Source organism: Schistocerca americana, chromosome 5 (assembly GCF_021461395.2).
Source record: "Schistocerca americana isolate TAMUIC-IGC-003095 chromosome 5, iqSchAmer2.1, whole genome shotgun sequence".
In the NCBI taxonomy this organism is placed as follows: Eukaryota; Metazoa; Arthropoda; class Insecta; order Orthoptera; family Acrididae; genus Schistocerca; species Schistocerca americana.
Window position 1 is genome coordinate 340,391,074 of NC_060123.1, and position 22,160 is coordinate 340,413,233.

A 22,160-nucleotide genomic window follows, 5' to 3' on the forward strand; every position below is an offset into this window, starting at 1 on the left:
TGGTATTCATCAACTTCTAAACGTAAAGACGAACTATAGACAATTAAACATGGATGAGCCAGGTGATGACTTCAAGAACACATTTTGGCAGAAGGCTAATGCCTGTGCCTTCCTCAAACAATCTAAAGTTCCAAAAGAAATCCCACCACTCGTGCTGCAAAGTGAAACAGATTTTCGCAGGGCAGGTTTAGTTGTATCATAGAGGCACTACTGTGTCGATCGAAATTTTGACTTTATGTTACGAATTAACAAAAAGGGAGACAAGTTAATTATCTTATGGAGATACTCAACAGCTTGAGGCGATTCAACTATATTTTTTTTTTACTTTTCATTTGAATATCATAAAGAATTTTATTTCTTGCAAAGAGCAGTCATGAAATGACCCTACAGAATATGATTATAGCAGACAAAAATTTTTCTTTTAGGGACATGGTCAATGGATGAATAGTGCGGCCATTTTAAGACACTACGATGTTTGTAAACACAGCAGCAAGAAAACACTAAGACCAAAATATTTATGTTGATGCAATAATGTATTCACTGAAAGTGTTAGTCTCATGCGTGTAGTTTTCACAGTAACCTAATTCGTTATCACAGTTTTTTGATTTTCCTTTGGATTTGAGCACGCCTAGTCACTTTGGTATGAGCACTTGCACTTGATTCATGAATTACTTGCTACCCCACTCTCAAGCACCTGCTAGACCATGAGCAATGAGTGAGTTTGATGCATGTGCTGACTACCTCTATTAGTAATGCATTTCACATAGGAATACTTCATGCTGATCTAGAGTATATCAGAAACAGAGGAACTCTATTTAAAGCATCACAAAACTACCAATTTTTCAGCTTAATATGGCCTACAGCAACTTGTAGGGACCTGAAAATCAGAATGTACTTTGGCAAAGTTAGCATCCTTTGCGAAATTACCATGTACTTTCGAGAAATTACTATGTATTTTTATATGAACAGAGACGGTCTCTCTTGGTTGTGAAGTTATTTTTATTAAAATAATGCCTTTTTGCCAGTTAAGGATTCTTCAGATTTTCTAAAAGAAAACGGCAAGTAAAGATGTATTTATACAAAATTAGGGGCATGGTTCTAAGCTGCACTAAACTTTTGCACATTATTTAAAAATATTTAAATAAAGCAAATTAACAGTTACAAAAGGCTATCATAGCATCACATATCACTAGCTGGTAGTGCCGTTAGAACAATGGCACAAGCATCCAAAGGAAGAACTGTTGAACAAGATACACTGGGACAAAACCCAGCGTATAAATTTAAGAGGACGAAAACAACGGATGAATGTATGAGGGCAAACATAAAGGGGACGAGATTAGTGTTTAACGTCCTGTCGACAATGAGGTCATTAGAGAGAGAGAGAGAGAGAGAGAGAGAGAGAGAGAGAGAGAGAGCACAAGCTCGGATTAGGGAAGGAAATCAGCAGTGCCTTTTTGAAGGAACCATCCCGGCATTTGCCTGAAGCGATGTAGGAAAACACAGAAAACCTAAATCAGGATGGCCAGACACGGGTTCGAACTGTCGTCCTCCCGAATTCGAGTCCAGTGTTCTAACCACTGCGCCACTTCACTTGGTGCATAAATGGGAGAAGGGGCACAGACAAATAATGTAACAGAAAATATCTTAAAACAGTCAGAGCCACCAGGTGAAATGCAATTTAGAGCCAAATACACATTGAATGTCCTGGATATCAGGTGACTAAACAGTCTAATAGATGGCTACATTGAAAACAGAGTGCACAGGAAAACCACGTCGCTCATATTAGTAGGACAAAACAACAGAAGGCACTAGTGTCAGTAAAAATTAAACAAATCCAGGCATAAGACTATAAGAATAAGTGGCTACAGGCAAAACACAGCATCTTAACTAAAATGTGTGAGAGCACATAGGATAAAAAATTAAACAAAGGTTAGGAAATATAATAAAATAAATGTTGCCATTAAAACAATAAAGGCTACCAAGAGACTTATGCTTGGTTTTCATCTTTTTAAGTGTACAAACTTGGTTTTGTTTCAGTGTATCTCGTTCGACAGTTTTTCCGTTAGATGGTTTATTACTATCGTCCTGATTAAATGCCCCATCAGCTAGTTATATGTGTTGTTTTGATAGCCTTTCATTAGTGTTAAATTTTTAAAAGTAATTCAGTGAGACATTTGTCACAAATTTCAAAAACGAAGAACTGCAAAGACAGAGGAATTCCAGAGAGGGCTGTTTTAAGTGCTCTTAACCTACCCAAAGTGCAGACACAATTCAAATAAATGGTATGCGCACACACACACACACACACACACACACACACACACACACACACACACACACACACAAATCAACTCTACAATTTTATTGTGCATGCAGCCTAACACCCACTGAGAATGTTGTAAAGTGGCAGACTTAAGTGTACACACACAGTTCATGCACGCACAATTGTGAGTACTCTAAATTGACAGTAACCTTTCTTTCCGCTAGCTTTGAAGGCAGATACATACATGGGATGGAGGCATGTCTCAGTAGTGTGTAAACAATACTTTAATACATTGCAGAGGCCTTAATATTCACTTACCTTCCTTGTGGTACAATGAAAGCTGCGAAGCGACGACTGGTCTCTCTCGAGTATGGCTGATCCAGTACATAAACAGTATAACGTGGTGTATCTTCATTAGGTCGATGCAAATCTAAAGATACTTCACCATGGCCTGCAACAGTGCCACGACTCAATCGGGCACACACCATTGCAGATTGCTGCACAGACCTCACAGCAATAACAACATCTGATTGTGTCTTTACTCTCTGAATTTGTTCACAAGTAAAGCACACTTCCAGAACCTGTAGAAAATTGTGCCCATTTTGTGATTAAAACTAAGGTCTTGGCAACTTTTATATACATATTTTATATCTATATGAGAAATACAAAACATGTTACGGTAATAAGGAAATTTTTATTGTAACAGATAAAAGATATGGCCATGAAGGTAAAAAGGCGCTTACACTAAGGACTAATGTAGCATGCGTAATACGCACAGTGACAGCCTCTGTGGTTTAGGAAGTGCCTAAATTAATGAAACATACGTAGATTATCAGTTGGTTTGTTAAATATGACTTACATATAAAATTAAAACAATGGAATAGCAAAATTATGGAAAGGATAGATTGCTACTCATCATATAGTGGAGATGTTGAGTCACAGACAGGCACAACAAAAAGTGTCTTTTTGTTTTACCTGTCTACGACTCAACATCTTCACCATATGCCGAGTAGTAATTATCATTTTCATAATTCTGTCAAAAAATGCAGTAGAACACTTATTCAACTGCATTGTCTAACTGACAAAAATGAATGTAAAGGAAAATAACAAAGAGAGAAAATTGTTAGATTATAAACTCAGTGCCAATAAAAGCAACAGATATCCTCAAGTTGAATGTGTGTTGTACAGGTGGTGTCAGAGTCACTCAAGATGCTAAAATGTATGCAAAAAGAATACAAGGCAAAAATAAACATCTGACAACATAACTACAAATTAGCATTATAAGACAGGATTCTGGCCATTACTTACCTTCAGGATGTGACATGTATAGTACTGACATAAGACACACAAAAGTAAAAGTTACTACACTTTCTTGTTTTCAGAAATAGTAGTTCTTCCCTTGAGGAGAAGAGGTGAATTGGTTGGGGAAGGTTAAAAGAGAAGGGCAGGTCACTCAGAAACCAGGATGAAAGGGACCCTATCTGGAAAGAAAATTAGAGTAGATGGTCATATTATGATGAAACACACGTATAGAGAGGGAAGGGAAATGTCTGGTTGGTTGGTTTAAAAGAGAGGGGGAGGGACCAAACTGCTTGGTCATTGGTACCTTGTTGCAAATAAAACAATGCCACAAGGGTAAGAATAAAGCAGACAAGACGTACAACACAAAACGGAAAGAAAGAAAAAAACCACAAGAATGAAGGAAAGGTAATGAACACTGAAAGGAACAAAAGAGGACAAGAAAGCAACAGAGACACACTAGAAACAGTTAGAAGAGAGTAAAACAAGAAAGCAGATTACAGTGGCTGGCTGACCATGAGAGTAAAAAGGAGAAGCCAGCCACTCTGCAACACATTAAAAGCTCCACCCTAAAAGCACTAATACAGAGGAATGAAGGACATGCACTAAAACTTAGATCAAACGATAAAATCTAGCCACACGAATAAAATTTAAAACTAAAGCTGCCGAAGGTAGGGTGCTGGGAAAGTTAAAAGTTCGCCGCAGAGCGGCTAAAAGTAGGCAGTCCAGCAAGAGATGGACAACCGTCATTCGTAAGCCAGTGACACAGAGGTGGGTCCTTGCAACAAAGGAGGTGACCGTGCGTTACCCACGTATGGCCAATGCGAAGCCAGCAAAGGAGAACCGATTCCCTGCAAGAGGTCCGCACGGAAGACTTCCACACATTCGTAATCTCCTTACTGACATGAAGTTTCTTGTTCACATTGATATGCCAGTCGGTCTCCCAAAGCTGAAAAGCCCTGTGGCATAACACAGAACGCAGGTCAGGTTCAGAGAAGCAGATCTCCATAAGCTGTTTCCGTGTAGCCTGTTTGGCCAGCCTGTCGGCAAGTTCGTTGCCTGGGATTCTGACGTGACCTGGGGTCCAGACAAACACCACTGAACAACTGGACAACACCTGGGCATAGCTGGACTCCTGGATGGTTGGTATCAAAGGATGACGAGGGTACCACTTGTCGATAGCCTATAGGCTACTCAAGGAGACAGCACACAGAAGAAACGACTCCCCAGGGTATGAATGGATGTGCTCAAGACCACGAGATATAGCCACCACCTCTGCAGTGAAAACACTGCAGCCATCGGGCAAGGAGTGCTGTTCAATACGTCCTCCATGGACATACGAGAAGCCGACCTGAGCATCAGCCATTGAGCTGTCGATGTAAACCACTTCATGGCCTCGGTACATGTCAAGAATTGACAGGAAGTGGCAGCGGAGAGCCAAGGGGTTAACTGAGTCCTTAGGGCCATGTGTGTCCAGGTGAATCCGCGACCTAGGTGTACACCATGGAGGTCTATGCAAATGGACCTGAAGTATAGGTAGTAAACACAAGGACTCCAGTTCAGATTCTAGGGATTGGACATGAACTGCAATTGTAAGCCCCTACCTGGGACACTGATGCAGGAGATGAACTGCCGTGGATGGGAAAAGGGGAAAAGGAGACGGTCATTCGGATGCACTGGAGAACTACGAACATGTGCAATGTAACTGGCGAGCAGATGTGCAGACCTAACCTCTAATGGAGGGGCCCCAGCCTCCACCAGGAGACTGGTCACTGGACTCATCCTAAAAGCTCCCGTCACTAGTTGGAACACCACAGTGGTGCGCTGGATCGAGTAAACGCAATGCTGAGGGTGCTACCGAACCATAAACCACATTCCCATAGTCAAGGCGGGATTGAACAAGGGCTCTGTAGAGCTGCAGCAGCATAGAGTGATCTGCATCCCAGTTGGTGTTGCTCAGGCAGCAGAGGGCATTGATGTGCACTTCCACTTAAGCTGACGAAGATGAGGAAACCACGTCAATCGGGTATCGAAAACAAGTCCCAAGAATCAATACATCTCCACTATAGTGAGTGGATCATCATTAAGGCAAAGTTCTTGTTCTGGATGAGCGGTACGATGCTGACAGAAGTGCACAACGCACAACTTTGTAGCCGAAAACTAAAAACCGTGGGCTACAGCCCACGACTGCGCCTTGTGGATGGCTGCCTGTAGGCAACGCTCAGCAACACCAGTACTGGAGCAGCTGTATGAAATGCTGAAGTCCTCTGCATACAGAGAAGGTGAGATGGAGGGCCCGACAGCTGCTGCTAGACCGTTAATGGCCACTAACAATAGAGATAGATTCAATGCAGAGCCCCGCAGGACCCTATTTCCTGGATATAGGGGAACTATGGGACACACCAACTTGGGCACAGAAAGAACGAAGCGACAGGAAATTTTGGGTAAAAAAAGGGAGTGGGCCTCAGAGACCCCAGTTGTACAATGTGGCTAGGATATGATGTCGCCAGGTGGTGTCATACACTTTCCGCAAATCAAAAAAGACAGAAACAAGGTGTTGGTGTCTGGAAAAGGCTGTTTGGATGGCAGACTCGAGGGACACGAGATTATCAGTGGTAGAGCGACCTTGGTGGAAACTGCTGTAACTTGAAGCCAGTAGGCCACATGACTCCAGGATCCAACCTAACCACTGACACACAATACATTCTAGCAGCTTACAAAGAACGTTGGTGATGTTGATGGGCAGATAGCTATCTACGCCAAGCGGGTTTTTGCCAGGCTTGAGCAATGGTATGATGGTGCTCTCCCGCCATTGTGATGGAAAGATGCCATCGCATCAGATCCAGTTGAAGATGATGAGGAGATGTCACTTGTAGTTAGACGAGAGATGTTTAAGCATCTGACTGTGGATCCGATCTGGCCCAGGAGCTGTGTGAGGCAATGTGCATGAGAGGACTTTCCCTTCCATCTGCCGTTGAGAATGCAAAAGGCTGGGGGGTAATTCTCTGATGCAGAGGCCCGAGCAAAGTGGTCAGCAAAGAGCTCGCATTGGTAGGTAACATGCCATTGATGGTAACACCAGGGACAACTGTTGGGGTCTGGTACCCAAAAACACATCTGATCTTCATCCAGACTTGGGAAGGTAACGTATGGCACCCAATGGTTGAGACATACCTCTCCAAACATTCCTGTTTCCACCTTTTGTTAAGCTGGCGAACGCGGGCAGGGAGCCATTTAAACGCTATTGGGTGCTCTAGGGAAGGGTGCCGCTAATGTCATGTAGAGCTCGCCAATGCTCTTTAATTGCCTCAGCAACTTCTGGCGACAACCAAGGTACCGACTTTCTCCGGGGGAACTCAAAAGAGTGAGGGATTACATTTTCCGATTGTTGTAGTTACCTGTTCAACCACAACATCGATGGCACGATGTGGGAGAGTTTAAACGGTGACAGAAGAGGTGGAGGCTACCCAGTCTGCTTTGTTCAACGTCCATCTGAATAGGTGACCATGGGCATGATGCCAGGGGAGTGACAAGAAGATGGGGAAGTGGTCACTACCACACAGGTCATCATGTGCTCTTCAGTGGATAGATGGGAGAAGTCCTGGGCTGCAAAGTGATAAATCAATGGCCTAGTAACTACCATGAGCCACGCTGAAATATGTGGCAGCCCCGGTATTTAAGACGCAGAGGTCGAACTGAGACAGTAACATTTCGACATCTCTGCCTCGGGCAGTAAGCACGGTGCCACCTCACAAGGGGTTACGAGTGTTAAAACCTCCCAAAAGTAAGAAAGGTTTAGGGAGTTTAGGAATCAGCCAATGCGTTCAGGGGTACTGCACCATCTGGAGGAAAAGGTATGTTGCAGAGATTTGTTTCCTGCGTCATCCATGTCCTGACAGCCATAGCTTCAAGAGGGGTGTGAGAGGGCACAGGCTCACTACATACTAAGTCCAGGTCATAGACAACTCCACCTGACACACTGTTATATTCACTACAGTTCTTTTAATACCCGCTGGAGCTGCAAAGGACAGGGATCTGCATTGCCGGGAACCAGGTTTCCTGGAGGTCAACGCAGAAAGCAGGTGTAAAGTGTAACAAGTGCCGTAGCTCAGCCAGGTGGTGGAAAAAACTGCCTCATTTCCACTGGAGGATAATGTAATCTTGAGGCTGGGAAGGCATCAAGCATTCAATGAGGAAGTTTACACCTCAAGGTCACCTGCCGCCACCAACTTCTTATTTCCTGAGCAGCCTATATCCATTGTATCTGAGGGTCCAGTGAGATCTAGGTCCTCAGCAGACGCCAGAATCTCCACCCCATCCTCAGAATCAGAGCTTGTAGGTAGAAGTGGTGTGGGTGCCACTGCAATTCGCTTGGTCTTGGGGGTCTTGTTTTTGGGTTTCTCTTGCTGCTCCTTGGGTTTCTCTGGCTGGGAGGGCTTCACTGTTTCAGTCTCAGGGACTGAGGATGATCATGAAGCCCTACAACCAGCTGCTTTTGGGCACTTCAACTTCCGCCACTGATGATTGTCATCTTTCCCACTAGCAGAAACCTGGGAAGCGAGCTCAAGGGACCTCTTCCTAGTGAGATGAGCCGAAAAAAAAACTTACGCTTCTCCACCTAAGAAGTGGGGACTGGTGTCCGCGATGGTTGGGGGGGGGGGGGGGGGGCAGTGCTCCTGAGGTAGGTGGTGTGGGAACAACAGGGAGGGAAGTGCCTCCAACCATCAAGAGGGCAGGTGTCTTCCCGTTTGGTTGGTTTAAAGGCAGGAGAAAAGACCAAACTACGAGGTCATCGGTCCCTTGTTCCTAATAAAACAATGCCACAAGTGTGAGAATAAAATGGACAAAACATATAACACAAAACGGAAAGAAAGGAAAAAGCCACAGGAACAAAGGGAAGGCAACAAACACTAAAAGGGACAAAAGAGGACAAGAAAACAACAGAGAGACACTAGAAACAGAAGAGAGTAAAACATGAAAGCAGATTACAGTGGCTGGCCAACCACAAGAATAAAAAAGGAAAGCTAGCCACTCTGCAACACATTAAAACCTCCACCCTAAAGGCACTAGGGTGGAGGACACAGAGGGACAGAGGACATGCGCTAGAATCTACATAGAAGTATAAAACCCACTCTCACGGATAAAATGTGAAACTAAAGCTGCTGTGGAGGCACTGTTGCCTAACACCGAAGGTAGGGTGCTGGGAAAGTTAAAAGTCTGCCGCAGAGCAGCTAAAAGTGGATAGTCCAGCAAGAGGTGAACGACTGTCATTTGGGAGCCACAGCGATACTGAGGTGGGTCCTCGGGACAGAGTAAGTAACCATGCGTTAGCCACGTATGGTCAATGCGGAGCTGGCAGAGGACAACTGATTCTCTGCGAGAGGCTTGCATGGAAGACTTCCACACATTCATAGCCTCCTTAATTACACACAGTTTGTTGTGTATGCAGTTATGCCCTTCCATCTCCAAAAGCCAGAAAACCCTGTGGTGTAACACAAAAAGCAGCTTTGGAGATGCCTATCATGTCGCCTGTTGGCAAGACTGTTACCGGGGATTCTGACGTGTCCTGGGGTCCACACAAACACCACTGAATGGCAGGACTGTTCCAGAGCATAGATGGACTATTGAGTGGACGCTACCAGAGTGTAACTTGGGTAGTACTGTTTCACACCTTGTAGGTTGCTCAATGAGTCAGTACACAGGAGAAATGATTCGCCAGGGCATGAGCGGATGTACTCAAGAGCACAAGATATGGCCGCCAGCTTTCCAGTGAAAACACTGCAGCCAACCGGCAACGAGTGCTGCTGAATATGTCCTCCATGAACATATGCGAAGCCTACGTGACCATCAGCCATTTAGCCGTTGGTGTAAACTACTTCAGAGCCCCGGAACACGTCAAGAATCTAGAGGAAGTGACAGCGGAGAGCGGCAGGCTTAACGGAGTCCTTAGGGCCATGCAAAAGGTCCACATGAAGCTGTGGCCGAGGCGTACACTACGGAGTTGTTCGTGAACAGACCGCAAGTAGTGGTGGTAAAGGGGAAAACTGCAGTTTGGAGAGAAGGGACCACATGAGAACCGCAATCGTTAGCCCCAATCTGGGCCGCCGGTGTGGGAGATGGACTGCCACGGGCGGAAAAAGGAGACAGTAATTCGGATGCTCAGGGGAACTATGAATGTGTGCTGCATAACTGGCGAGCAGTTGCGCACGTCTGATCTCCAGTGCTGGGACACCAGCCTCCACCAGTACGCTGGTCACCGGACTTATCCTAAAATCTCCTGTCGCTAATCGAACCCCACAGTGGTGCACATGGTCAAGTAAATGCAAAGCTAAAGGCACTGCCGAACCATAAACCACACTCCCTTAGTCAATTCGGGATTAGACAAGGGCTCTGTAGAGCTGCTACACCGTAGAGCGATCTGCACCCCAATTGGTGTTGCCCAGGCAACAGAGTGCATTGATGTGCTACCAGCACTTCTACTTAACTGACGAAGATGAGGGAGCCAAATCAATCGAGTGTTGAAAAACCAGTCCTAGGAATTGATAGTCTCCACTACACTGAGTGGATTGTCATTAAGGTAAAGTGCAGGTTCCAGATGAACGACACGATGCCGACAGAAGTGCATTGCATAACAAACGACTTTGCAGCTGAAAACTGGAAGCCGTGGGCTAGAGCCCATGACTGTGCCATGTGGATGGCTCCCTGGAGGCACTGCGTAGCAACAACAGTATTGGAGCAGCAGTACGAAATGCAGAAGTTGCCTGCATACAGAGAAGGTGAGACGGAGGGCCTGACAGCTGCTACTAACGTGCGCGTCATTTATGTTGGCGGCCGATTTTAGGTTCGTTCTGCGCATCTGACGTCGCAAAACACAGTCAGCCAATGAACAGAGAACGACATTGCCAAGTCTCGACTGCAGTGCAGAGCATGGATGAGTGTCTTCAGTTTTAGAAACGTTCAGTCATAAATAAAGTAATAGAACAAAAGCAATGTCTTGATAGCAGACATTCTTTTACAGAAAGTTTGGAAAAAGCATTCTTTATACCAATTGCTTCATATTCTATTAATTAATTAAACCAAACAAGCAATAAGACTCCTAATTCAGGCGATGGCAAGGAAAGGTGTTCGTATCACTCTCACGAACCGCTTTTTCACAATAAAGAACAGCGGTAATTGTTTATTTCCTATTGTACTTCGACAAAGCGTGAGTAATTCATAGTCACACCAACAGTGTTTGTCAGTATTTTGCGTGACGTGTTATAGTCCTCATGCCGTTATGTAGTCAGACGAGGTGCGTTAGCGTAACGGTTAAGGTGTTGGGCTGCTATGCGAAAGGTTATGAGTTCAAACCTCGTGCGGTGTTTAACATTTTCATTATTTAAAAACAATATGGAAGTGCCTTACTTCACGAATTATATTCGTTTGAATGCAATTTTTTGGAATTTCTAGTGCTTTGTCTCTTCATTAACCCTTTCGCTGCTGCAGACACGTGCTCGCCACATTCCGCGCTGTGCGCGATTTTGTCATCACTGCACTGCTCGCCTGTGCAGAGACATGGTGTTCCCACTGCTTTGACACACTTATCATTCGATTTCACAAAAACTATTTGGCCCAAAAATTTGATTTTTACACGTCTTCTCGACTGATACCTTCCCCCCATTGATGTTGTTGTGGTCTTCAGTCCTGAGACTGGTTTGATGCAGCTCTCCATGCTACTCTATCCTGTGCAAGCTTCTTCATCTCCCAGTACCTACTGCAACCTACATCCTTCTGAATCTGCTTAATGTATTGATCTCTTGGTCTCCCTCTACGATTTTTACCCTCCACGCTGCCCTCCAATGCTAAATTTGTGATCCCTTGATGCCTCAAAACATGTCCTACCAACCGATCCCTTCTTCTGGTAAAGTTGTGCCACAAATTCCTCTTCTCCCCAATCCTATTCAATACCTCCTCATTCGTTACGTGATCGACCCACCTTATCTTCAGCATTCCTCTGTAGCACCACATTTTGAAAGCTTCTATTCTATTCTTGTCCAAACTAGGTATTGTCCATGTTTCACTTCCATACATGGCTACACTCCATACAAATACTTTCAGAAACGACTTCCTGACACTTAAATCTATACTCGATGTTAAATTTCTCTTCTTCAGAAACGATTTCCTTGCCATTGCCAGTCTACATTTTATATCCTCTACTTCGACCATAATCAGTTATTTTACTCCCTAAATAGCAAAACTCCTTTACTACTTTAAGTGTCTCATTTCCTAATCTAATCCCCTCAGCATCACCCGATTTAACTTGACTACATTCCATTATCCTCTATTTGCTTTTGTTGATGTTCATCTTATATCCTCCTTTCAAGACACTGTCCATTCCGTTCAACTGCTCTTCCAAGTCCTTTGCTGTCTCTGACAGAATTACAATGTCATCGGCGAACCTCAAAGTTTTTATTTCTTCTCCACGGATTTTAATACCTACTCCGAATTTTTCTTTTGTTTCTTTTACTGCTTGCTCAATATACAGATTGAATAACATCGGGGAGAGGCTACAACCCTGTCTCACTCCTTTCCCAACCACTGCTTCCCTTTCATGCCCCTCGACTCTTATAACTGCCATCTGGTTTCTGTACAAATTGTAAATAGCCTTTCGCTCCCTGTATTTTACCCCTGCCACCTTCAGAATTTGAAAGAGAGTATTCCAGTTAACGTTGTCAAAAGTTTTCTCTCAGTCTACAAATGCTAGAAGCGTAGGTTTGCCTTTTCTTAATCTTTCTTCTAAGATAAGTCGTAAGGTTAGTATTGCCTCACGTGTTCCAACATTTCTACGGAATCCAAACTGATCTTCCCCGAGGTCCGCTTCTACCAGTTTTTCCATTCGTCTGTAAAGAATTCGGGTTAGTACTTTGCAGCTGTGACTTATTAAACTGATAGTTCGGTAATTTTCACATCTGTCAACACCTGCTTTCTTTGCGATTGGAATTATTATATTCTTCTTGAAGTCTGTGGGTATTTCGCCTGTCTCATACATCTTGCTCACCAGATAGTATATTTTTGTCATGACTGACTCTCCCAAGGCCATCAGTAGTTCTAATGGAATGTTGTCTACTCCCGGGGCCTTGTTTCGACTCAGGTCTTTCAGTGCTCTGTCAAACTCTTCACGCAGTATCTTATCTCCCATTTCATTTTCATCTACATCCTCTTCCATTTCCATAATATTGTCCTGAATTACATCGCCTTTGTATAAACCCTCTATATACTCCTTCCACCTTTCTGCCTTCCCTTCTTTGCTTAGAACTGGGTTGCCATCTGAGCTCTTGATGTTCATACAAGTGGTTCTCTTTTCTCTGAAGATCTCTTTAATTTTCCTGTAGGCAGTATCTATCTTACCTCTAGTGAGACAAGCCTCTACATCCTTACATTTGTCCTCTAGCCATCCCTGCTTAGCCATTTTGCACTTCCTGTCGATCTCATTTTTGAGACGTTTGTATTCCTTTTTGCCTGCTTCATTTACTGCATTTTTATATTTTATCCTTTCGTCAATTAAATTCAATATTTCTTCTGTTACCCAAGGATTTTTATTAGCCCTCGTCTTTTTACCTACTTGATCCTCTGCTGCCTTCACTACTTCATCCCTCAAAGCTACCCATTCTTCTTCTACTGTATTTCTTTCCCCCATTCCTGTCAATTGTTCCCTTATGCTCTCCGTGAAACTCTCTACAACCTCTGGTTCTTTCAGTTTATCCAGGTCCCATCTCCTTAAATTCCCGCCTTTTTGCAGTTTCTTCGGTTTCAATCTGCAGTTCATAACCAATAGATTGTGGTCAGAATCCACATCTGCCCCCGGAAATGTCTTACAATTTAAAACCTGGTTCCTAAATCTCTGTCTTACCATTATGTAATCTATCTGATACCTTTTAGTATCTCCAGGATTCTTCCAGGTATACAACCTTCTTTCATGATTCTTGAACCAAGTGTTAGCTATGATTAAGTTATGCTCTGTGCAAAATTCTACAAGGCGCTTTCATTTCTTCCCCCCAATCCATATGACTTAATTTTGTTTCGATGTTCAACGCAGTTATTATGCAGCATTAAATGTAGTGAACCATTGCACGAAATTTTGAAGAGTTTGCAGAGGTAGAAGTCCGTATACTTTCCGTATGGTCAATTTTAGTTGCCACAATGTTGAGAATGAAATGTGGACAAGATACCTAAATTTCATATAAAATTTACTGTATAACAATATCTCATTTAATTTAAGTACGACATAGGTGTCGTATGTAATATTGAGAAATATTCCGTCTTTTGTGAATGTAATAAAAGTATTATTTACACCGGACGCGTTTGGCTTTATTTTAAAGCACTTCAATCAAGGAAAGGTATGGCACATACACAATGATACTCATGTTCTCTTTCTTGTTTTTGTTCCACAGTCGCAGTTTTACCAATGGTACTGAAATATATTCCTCTTCTGCAACTGTAATAAGGGGCTTATTTAGACCAGACGTGCTTCTCTCTTTTGAAGCATCTTCTGTGGACAGTATTTTGTCTCCTCCATTGCCAAGTCACCTTTCGTAGTTTTGTGCTGCGGTAACACAATATTCAATGTTTGTGTTGGCAGATCAGTGTTTTAGCAAATAAATGATGTTTGTGTGTGCCCCACACAAAAATTATATTTGACATAGCTCAGAGCACTTCACTGATAGACGGTATATTCACGTCCTAATGTTTTTGTAAGTCCACAGTTTTGTTTAATGTATTTTGTCTACATCCTTTTGATTGATTAAGTGCTTTGAAATAAAGCCAAACATGCTCAGTGTAAATAAAACTTTTGTTACAGTCGCGAAAGACTGAATATTTCTCAATATTACATACGACACCTATGTGGTACTTAAATGAGCTATTTTTATACAGTAAATTTTATATGAAATTTAGGTATCTTGTCCACATTTCATTCTCAACATTGCGGCAACTAAAATCGACCATACGGAAAGTATACTCTATGGACTTTTACCTCTGCAAACTCTTCAAAATTTCGTGCAATGGTTTACTATATTTAATGCTGCATAATAACTGCGTTGAACATAGAAACAAAATTAAGTCATTTATGGGGGGAAGGTATCAGTCAAGAAGATATGTAAAAATCAAATTTTTGGGCCAAATAGTTTTTGTGGAATCGATTGATAAGAGTGTCAAAGTAGTCGGAACACGGTGTGTCTGCACAGGCGAGCAGTGCAGTGACAAAATCGCGCACAGCGCGGAATGCAGGGAGCACGTCTTTGTAGCAGCGAAAGGGTTAATGCGGCCGTGGTGGCTGTACTTCATGAACTGTGCGCTCCCCCCTAAACGTAAGCTTGCGAACCATGCTATACTATGGCGCTGCTTCTCTTGGCGCGTGCGTCGTGTGCAACTGGCAACGCAGCAATCTCTCGCATCTGGGCGGGCATGCACGAGCCGCCAAGATAAAAGAATTGAACTATAGATCGTTAATGGCCACTAAAAAAAGAGACACACTCAATACAGAGACCTGCGGGACTACATTCCATTCTCCTGGATATGGGTGTCACCAACTTAGACACGGGAAGTACGGAGCGACAGGAAGTTTTGGATAAAAAAAATCAGGAGTGGTCCCCGGAGACCCCACTCATACAATGTGGCAAGGATATGATGTCGCCAAGTCGTGTCGTATGCTTTACGTAAGTAAAAAAAAAGATGGCAATCAGGTGTTGAAGTCTGGAAAAGGCTGTTCAGATGGCAGACTAGATGGACACAAGATTATCAGTGGTTGAGCAACCCTGGCAGAAGCCGCCCTGACATGGAGCCAGTAAGCCACGTGACTCCAGGACCAAAACCAACTGCCAACGTACCATACATTCCAGCAGCTTAGAAAGAACGTTGGTGAGACTGATGGGCCAATAGCTATCCACATCAAGCGGGTTTTTACCAGGTTTGAGCACCGAAATGATGGTACTCTAGTGCTCTCCCGCCATTGAGATGGAGAGACGATATCGCACCAGATCCGGTTGAAGATGACAAGAAGATGTCGCTTGTAGTCAGATGAGAGATGTTTAAATCATCTGGCTGTGGATGGGATCGGGCCCAGGAGCTGTGTTGGGGCAATGTGCAAGGGCACTGAGGAGCTCCCACTCTGTAAATGGGGCAATGTAGGATTCACTGCAGCGTGTAGTGAATGAGAGGACGTTCAGTTCCAGCCACTGTTTGAGTGTGCGAAAGGCTGGGGGTTAATTCTCCGAAGCAGAGGCTTGAGCAAAGTGCTCGGCAATTTCATTTGCATCAGTACAGAACCTGCCATTTATGGTAACATTGGTAACAGGTGTTGGGGCTTGGTACCTGTAAAGACGTTTGATCTTTGCCCATACTTGGGAAGGTGCCATGTGGCACCCAATGGTGGAGACGTATCTCTCCCAACACTCCTCCTTCCATTGTTTGATAAGGTTGTGAACACGGGCACAGAGCTGTTTAAAGGCTATCAGGTGCTCCAGGGAAGGGTGCCGCTTATGCCGCTGTAAAGCTTGCCAATGCTACTTAATTGCTTCAGCGACTTCTGGCGGCCACCAAGGGACTGCCTTGCACTTTGGGCGCCCTAAAGAGCAAGGGATCGCGTTTTCTGCCACAGAAACAATTGTGCTAGTCACCTGCTCAACCATTACATCAATGTTACTGTGTGGGGGGATTCAGTGGTGACAGCAGAGGTGAAAGTTCCCCAGTCCGCCTTGTTCAAAGCCCATCTGGGCAGGCGCCCATGTGCCTGACGCTGGGGCATTGACAGGAAGATGGGGAAGTGGTCACTACCACACAGATCGTCATGTGCTCTCCAGTGGATAGATGGGATAAGTCCTGGGCTGCAAATTGATAAATCAATGGCCGAGTAACTACCATGAACCACACTGAAATGTGTGGTGGCCTCACTATTTAAGAGGCAGAGTTCGAATTGCGACAGTAAATTTTTCACACCTCTGCCTCAGCCAGTAAGCACAGTACCACCCCACAAGGGCTTATGGGCATTAAAAGTTCCCAGAAGTAGGAAAGGTTTAGTGAGTTGATCAATTAGTGCAGCTAATACATTCAGGGGTACTGCACCATCTGGAGTAAGATATACATTGCAGACAGTTATTTCCTGCATCGTCCTTATTCTGACAGCCATAGCTTGAAGAAGGGTTTGAAGGAGCACATGTTCACTACAGACCGAATTTAGAAAATAAACGCTAACTCCACCTGACACACTATTATAGTCACTAAGGTAATATCCCTTATAGCCGCAGAGGGCAGGGGTCCGCATTGCTGGGAACCAGGTTTCCTGGAGAGCAATGCGGATAGCAGGTGTAAAGCTTAACAGTTGCCGTAGCTCAGCCAGGCGGTGGAAAAAACCGCTGAAATTCCACTGGAGGATGACATCGTGAGACTGAGAAGGCATGGAACATTCAATGAGGCAGTTTACGCCTCAGAGTCACCTGCTGCCACTGATTTATTGCCTGGGTAGTCTATACTCATTGTGTCTGAGGGTCTGGTGAGATCCAGGTCCTCAGCAGATGCCAAAATCTCCACTCCATCCTCAGACAGAGCTTGTAGGTTGCAGTGGTGAGGGTGTAACCACAATTTCCTTAGTCTTAGGGGTTTTCTTCTTGGATTTCTCTCACTGCTCCTTGGGTTTCCCTGGCTGGGAGGACTTAACTGGCTGAGTTTCCGGGACTGAGGATGAGCGTGAAGCCCTACGACTAGCTGCTTTTGGGCTCTTCAGTCACTGGCGGGTGTCGTCTTTCCCACTAGAAGGAACCTTGGAAGGGAGTGACCCAAAGAACCCCTTCCTAGTGAGCGAAGTTGAAGAAGACTTACAGTTCTCCGGCTTAGAAGTGGGTATGGACATCCCTGATGGTTGGGGAGGGGGGGGGGGGGGGGGGGTTGCTCCCGAAGTAGGTGGTGCAGGAGCAACAGGGAGGGAAATGCCACCCACCATCGAAGGGGCAGGTGTAGTCTTGCGGCTCTGAGAGGTGACCTGTGTTGGCGGTGCTGATAATGCCAGAACTGTTGGAGCGGCAGCACAAGACGATGTCATACGCACAGGATGCAGGTGTTCAAATTTTCTCTTAGCTTCAGTGTAGGTCAGTCTGTCCAGGGTCTTTTACTCCATAATTTTCCTTCCTTTCTGGAGAATCCTGCAGTCAAGCGAGCAAGGTGAATGATGCTCTCCGCAGTTGTCACAGATGGGAGGCGGGGAACATGGAGTATTGGGATGTGATGGGCGTCCGCAATCTTGGCACCTGACGCTGGAAGTATAGTGGAATGACACATGGCCAAACTCCCAGCACTTAAAGCACCGCATCGGGGGAGGGATATATGGCTTGACAACATGGTGGTAGACCATCACCTTGACCCTCTCAGGCAATGTATCACCCTCTAAGGATGAAGGCACCGGTGGCTATCTCATTATCCCTCGAACCCCTATGGACACACCAGATGAAATGAACACCTCGGCGCTCTAAGTTGGCATGCAGCTCGTCGTCAGACTGCAACAGAAGGTCCCTGTGGAATATAATACCCTGGACCATATTTAAGCTCTTATGTGGCCTGATGGTAATGGAAACATACCCCAGCATGTCAAAAACGAGTAATGCCCGTGACTGGGTAGAGTATGCCGTTTTTATCAAGACTGACACCGACCACATTTTTGACAAGCCCTCCACCTCCTCAAACTTGTCCTCTAAATGCTCAACAAAAAACTGAGGCTTCATTGAAACAAAGGAGTCCCCATCAGCTCTCTTACATATTAGGTACCAGGGCAAACAAGGTTCGCTGCCGTCCTTAGCATGGCATCCCTCCCCCCATGGTGTGGCCAGGGAGGGAAATGATTTAGGGTCGTACTTCCAAGCATTGTACTGTGACTTTGAACACTTGGAGATGGCTGGTGTGTGATCACCAGCAAGTGATGATGTGGTACGCTTCATCGCGTGCCATCTGTCCAGATGCCACCCGCTCCGACCAGGAGCCCTCCCCATGGGCACCACCCAGCTGCAACAAAGGCAGGAAGGCCACTGCCGGGAGTCCCGCTGCCCCCGGGTGACGAGCATCTACTCCTCGGCATTCGTGGGGAGTTAACGGCGCAGGCATCAGCAGAGCGATCCCTGTGTCGTCAGGGGGCTACAACCTACAGGGTACACAGCGGCCCCACCACAACGGACTGGCTACCATGCAGGAAATCAGGTACAGCCAAGCAAACAGGTCCTTTATCATCGTCAGCACAGAAAATGATACTGCACAGTGGATGGAGGAAAACAAATGCAGGAGGGTGACCTCGCCCAACAGCTGGAGAATGAGCGGAAGTGTAAATCCATGTCGACGAAGGATGCAAAGAAGTCTCAGCACATGATGGACACGATGCACCATATAAGGCGCCCTTCCCCAATTGGTTCACTTTTTGGGAAAAATTGCAAAACTGGAGGTCAAACCCTACAGGGGACCATCAAAGGCCAAAATGTGAGAGACTCTTAGTCGCCTCTTACGACAGGCAGGGAATGCATCGTGCCTATTCTAACCCCCGGACCCACACGTGGGGATGTTATACTGGTGCAAAATACAAATGTAGAATATGTAGGATGAGAGAAAATAACTAACTAGCTGCTAATCACTGAAGCAAGAGCAACCACAGATCAAAGATGGGGAACTGAAGACAGGACATTAATCAAAAACTGTGGCCACATGCGAGAGAAGCAAACAAAGAAAGAACTGGAAATATCAAAAAAGCAAAATCTTGAGTAAAATGCAGATTAAAGAAAGAAAAACAGGACAGCAATAATAGGACACAGATGAGAGCAAAGTTGTTGGATAAAAGTTAAGTAAAAAGCTGATAAAATCTACAGGTTGTGAGCGCGCACGCACGCACGCACACACACACAATGAAATATTGTTGGCTTGGTCTACCACTATTATTTACAAACATACAATGGTGTTGGTTACGAAACACAGTCAGCAACTGAGATTTACAACATTATGCCATAAAGATATGTATACCAATCAAGGTATTGGCAGAAAAAGTGATGAACCTACATTTAGTAAGAAATTGACTGTTCATGCTACCTAATGTTCCCGAATGCATCACATGATAGCTAGTAGTTCCTTATGTACCACTAGAAAGGGCTGCCTACTTTATAAATTGTTTAGTCTTATTCTACTTTTGTTCTTGCGTTTGAAATTAACCAAATATAAACATTCAATATCTCAACAAACACTTTTGTGGGGTAGCACTTTCTTCTCCCAACCCCTCCAATTCTTACTGTATCAGAAGTTTTGTTTCCAAAATAATGGACTAACATAAACAACTATGAATATTACTAGTTTAATAACATTTGTGTGTTTCCTTACTGGTGTTGCATTGGCCAATTTCTTAAACTTAGTGCAAATTACTACAAAAACGGGGAAGGCAGGCCCATCTCCATCAGGTGATTTTCTTTCAGCTTCAATACATCTGCAAACTCTGAACATCCACCCTGCAGCTGGGAAGTACTCCAACAGTTTCAGAAGGATGTGTTCTTGAAGTAAAGAGACACAGACATAACGGCCACCCACCCGCAGGACACGATCTATCTCCTGTACAATAATAATAAGAAAAAGATTTAATATATTTTAATGGACGCCATTAACGCAAGATAAAAGTTACAAGTATAAAAAATTGTACATACACTGAATAATTTATCTATTCTCTTCTGAACTTCTTCACTGTTGTCCGGCATCAAAGCATCAAGTGTTCCTTTGTCGAGGACAACACTGAACTCATTATCATCGAATGTCATATGTAAGGCATCCATCTGTTTATAAACCATATCTGGCCGGTCCTTGCCATGTGTTTCAATCATCTGCCGTATAACAACATGACTAATGTCTATATTTGTTAGATGCCTATTAAAAACAAAACACGAATCAGTATTTGTGATAAATGTTGTCTTTGTAACTCTACTATAATGCAATTATTTATCAACTAATGATTGGTTGCTCACTGTAATGAACAATGAAATACACACTAAAATGGCATTTTCCATTTATTCTATAATATCACAAATAAAAATTTAGTCTATCAGGCATCATGATTTGGATTTTACAATATAAAGGAAGAGGGAATGTCTTTATTTAGGCCTACTTATTCAAGTGTTAATTATGCCACAGAATATTATCTGCAGAGTCTGCTGGTCTCTCTTTTATTTTAGTCATCTGAAGTTAGTAAAGCAAGCATCTCTAAAGCTTTTTAGCAAATACCAACCACAGTCCGAGGCAGCAGCTTGCATGAAATGTGATAGATTAGTTTGATGTTCCATGGATCATTTGCATGATAGATCTCAATGATGTGGAAGAACGAGTCACTATATATTCACATCACAAATTATATAAGGCTGCATGTTGATATTGACAAGCCATCACCGACCCCCTCCCCCCACCCCACGCTTCTAGGTATAAGTTAGTAAATCCTACCCATGCCCTTTTACACACTACAGTAATAGTTATCAATGATAATTTTTTAGCTTGCTTTCAAATATTACTTTGCTGTCTGTCAGACTTTTATATTACTGGGTACGTAACGGAAAATTTTGGGTGCAGCATGGTGCACCCCTTTTTTGTATTAAAGACATTCTTAATTTGGAGTAATGAATGTCATTTTCTTCTTCCGCCACTGTAATTATGTACATAATTGTTCCTTTTGAACTGCAGTGAATTATTTACAACAAACTATGAGGGAATACATGTAGACAGGACATCCACTGGTTGGCTACACCATCAATCCCATAAAATTTCATTTCATATAGGAGAATATTGTGATTCACAAAACATTAGACAGGGTGCAGAAAGCATCAACTAGCAATACTTTGTTATTTAATGTTTGTAAAATTTGATGAGTGAATGTGTAAATGGCATTCTCAGTAGAGCAACCTTCCTGAAATGCAAACTGTTATTTACTGAAGATAATATCGTTGCTTAGGTGGGATACTATTCCAGAATACGGTACATCACTTTCTGACACACCCTGAACTACAAGGTCATTAATGAAGAACTGTACTGACATCTCTCCTATCAACTTTCTTAGAGTTATTTAACAGTGACATATTTCAATTTCTCAAGAAAAATTCCTTGAGTTAGTGATACATTACATATTTCAGACAATGAAGTAGGGCTTATTATATTATCCTGCCTGCAAATCAACTTTAGGGGGTCCCAACTTTGAAAGAGACTTCACAGGCCTCAAAACATTTAAGATATCTCTGTGCTGACCAGGTTCCATACAAATAGTGATCACTGATTAATAAGAGCAAGCACTGAATTGAATACAGAAGATAAAAGATTGACACTTATTTAATGAAAAAGAAAAATTTTAAATTTCAAAAATCTCTAGGAATGGAAAGAGGATTTCAAGAAAGAATTAAGATAAAATTAAAAGAATGTGAAGCAGAAGCATTAACAAAGACACTAATCACAACAGTTGAAGAATTGGGTGGCTTTTGCAGATCTCAAAACCAATCAAAGAAGCTGACAAACAGTAGGTTTGATTACAAGAGAAGAATAATAAAAGTCCTAACAGACAAAAATAAGACAGAATATA

General features: G+C 43.6%; 1 protein-coding gene across 1 annotated transcript in view; it reads right to left on the reverse strand.

The window, feature by feature from the left end:
* Window positions 1-22,160, reverse strand: part of LOC124615857 (eEF1A lysine and N-terminal methyltransferase homolog) — an 82,909-nt gene that overhangs the window by 49,521 nt on the left and 11,228 nt on the right. Inside the window, exons 3-5 of the mRNA XM_047144016.1 lie at window positions 20,254-20,470; window positions 19,937-20,161; window positions 2,582-2,844 (exon numbers count right to left, since the gene is read on the reverse strand). Of these exons, the coding sequence (XP_046999972.1) occupies window positions 2,582-2,844; window positions 19,937-20,161; window positions 20,254-20,470 (705 nt within the window). The remainder of the gene's footprint in view (window positions 1-2,581; window positions 2,845-19,936; window positions 20,162-20,253; window positions 20,471-22,160) is intronic.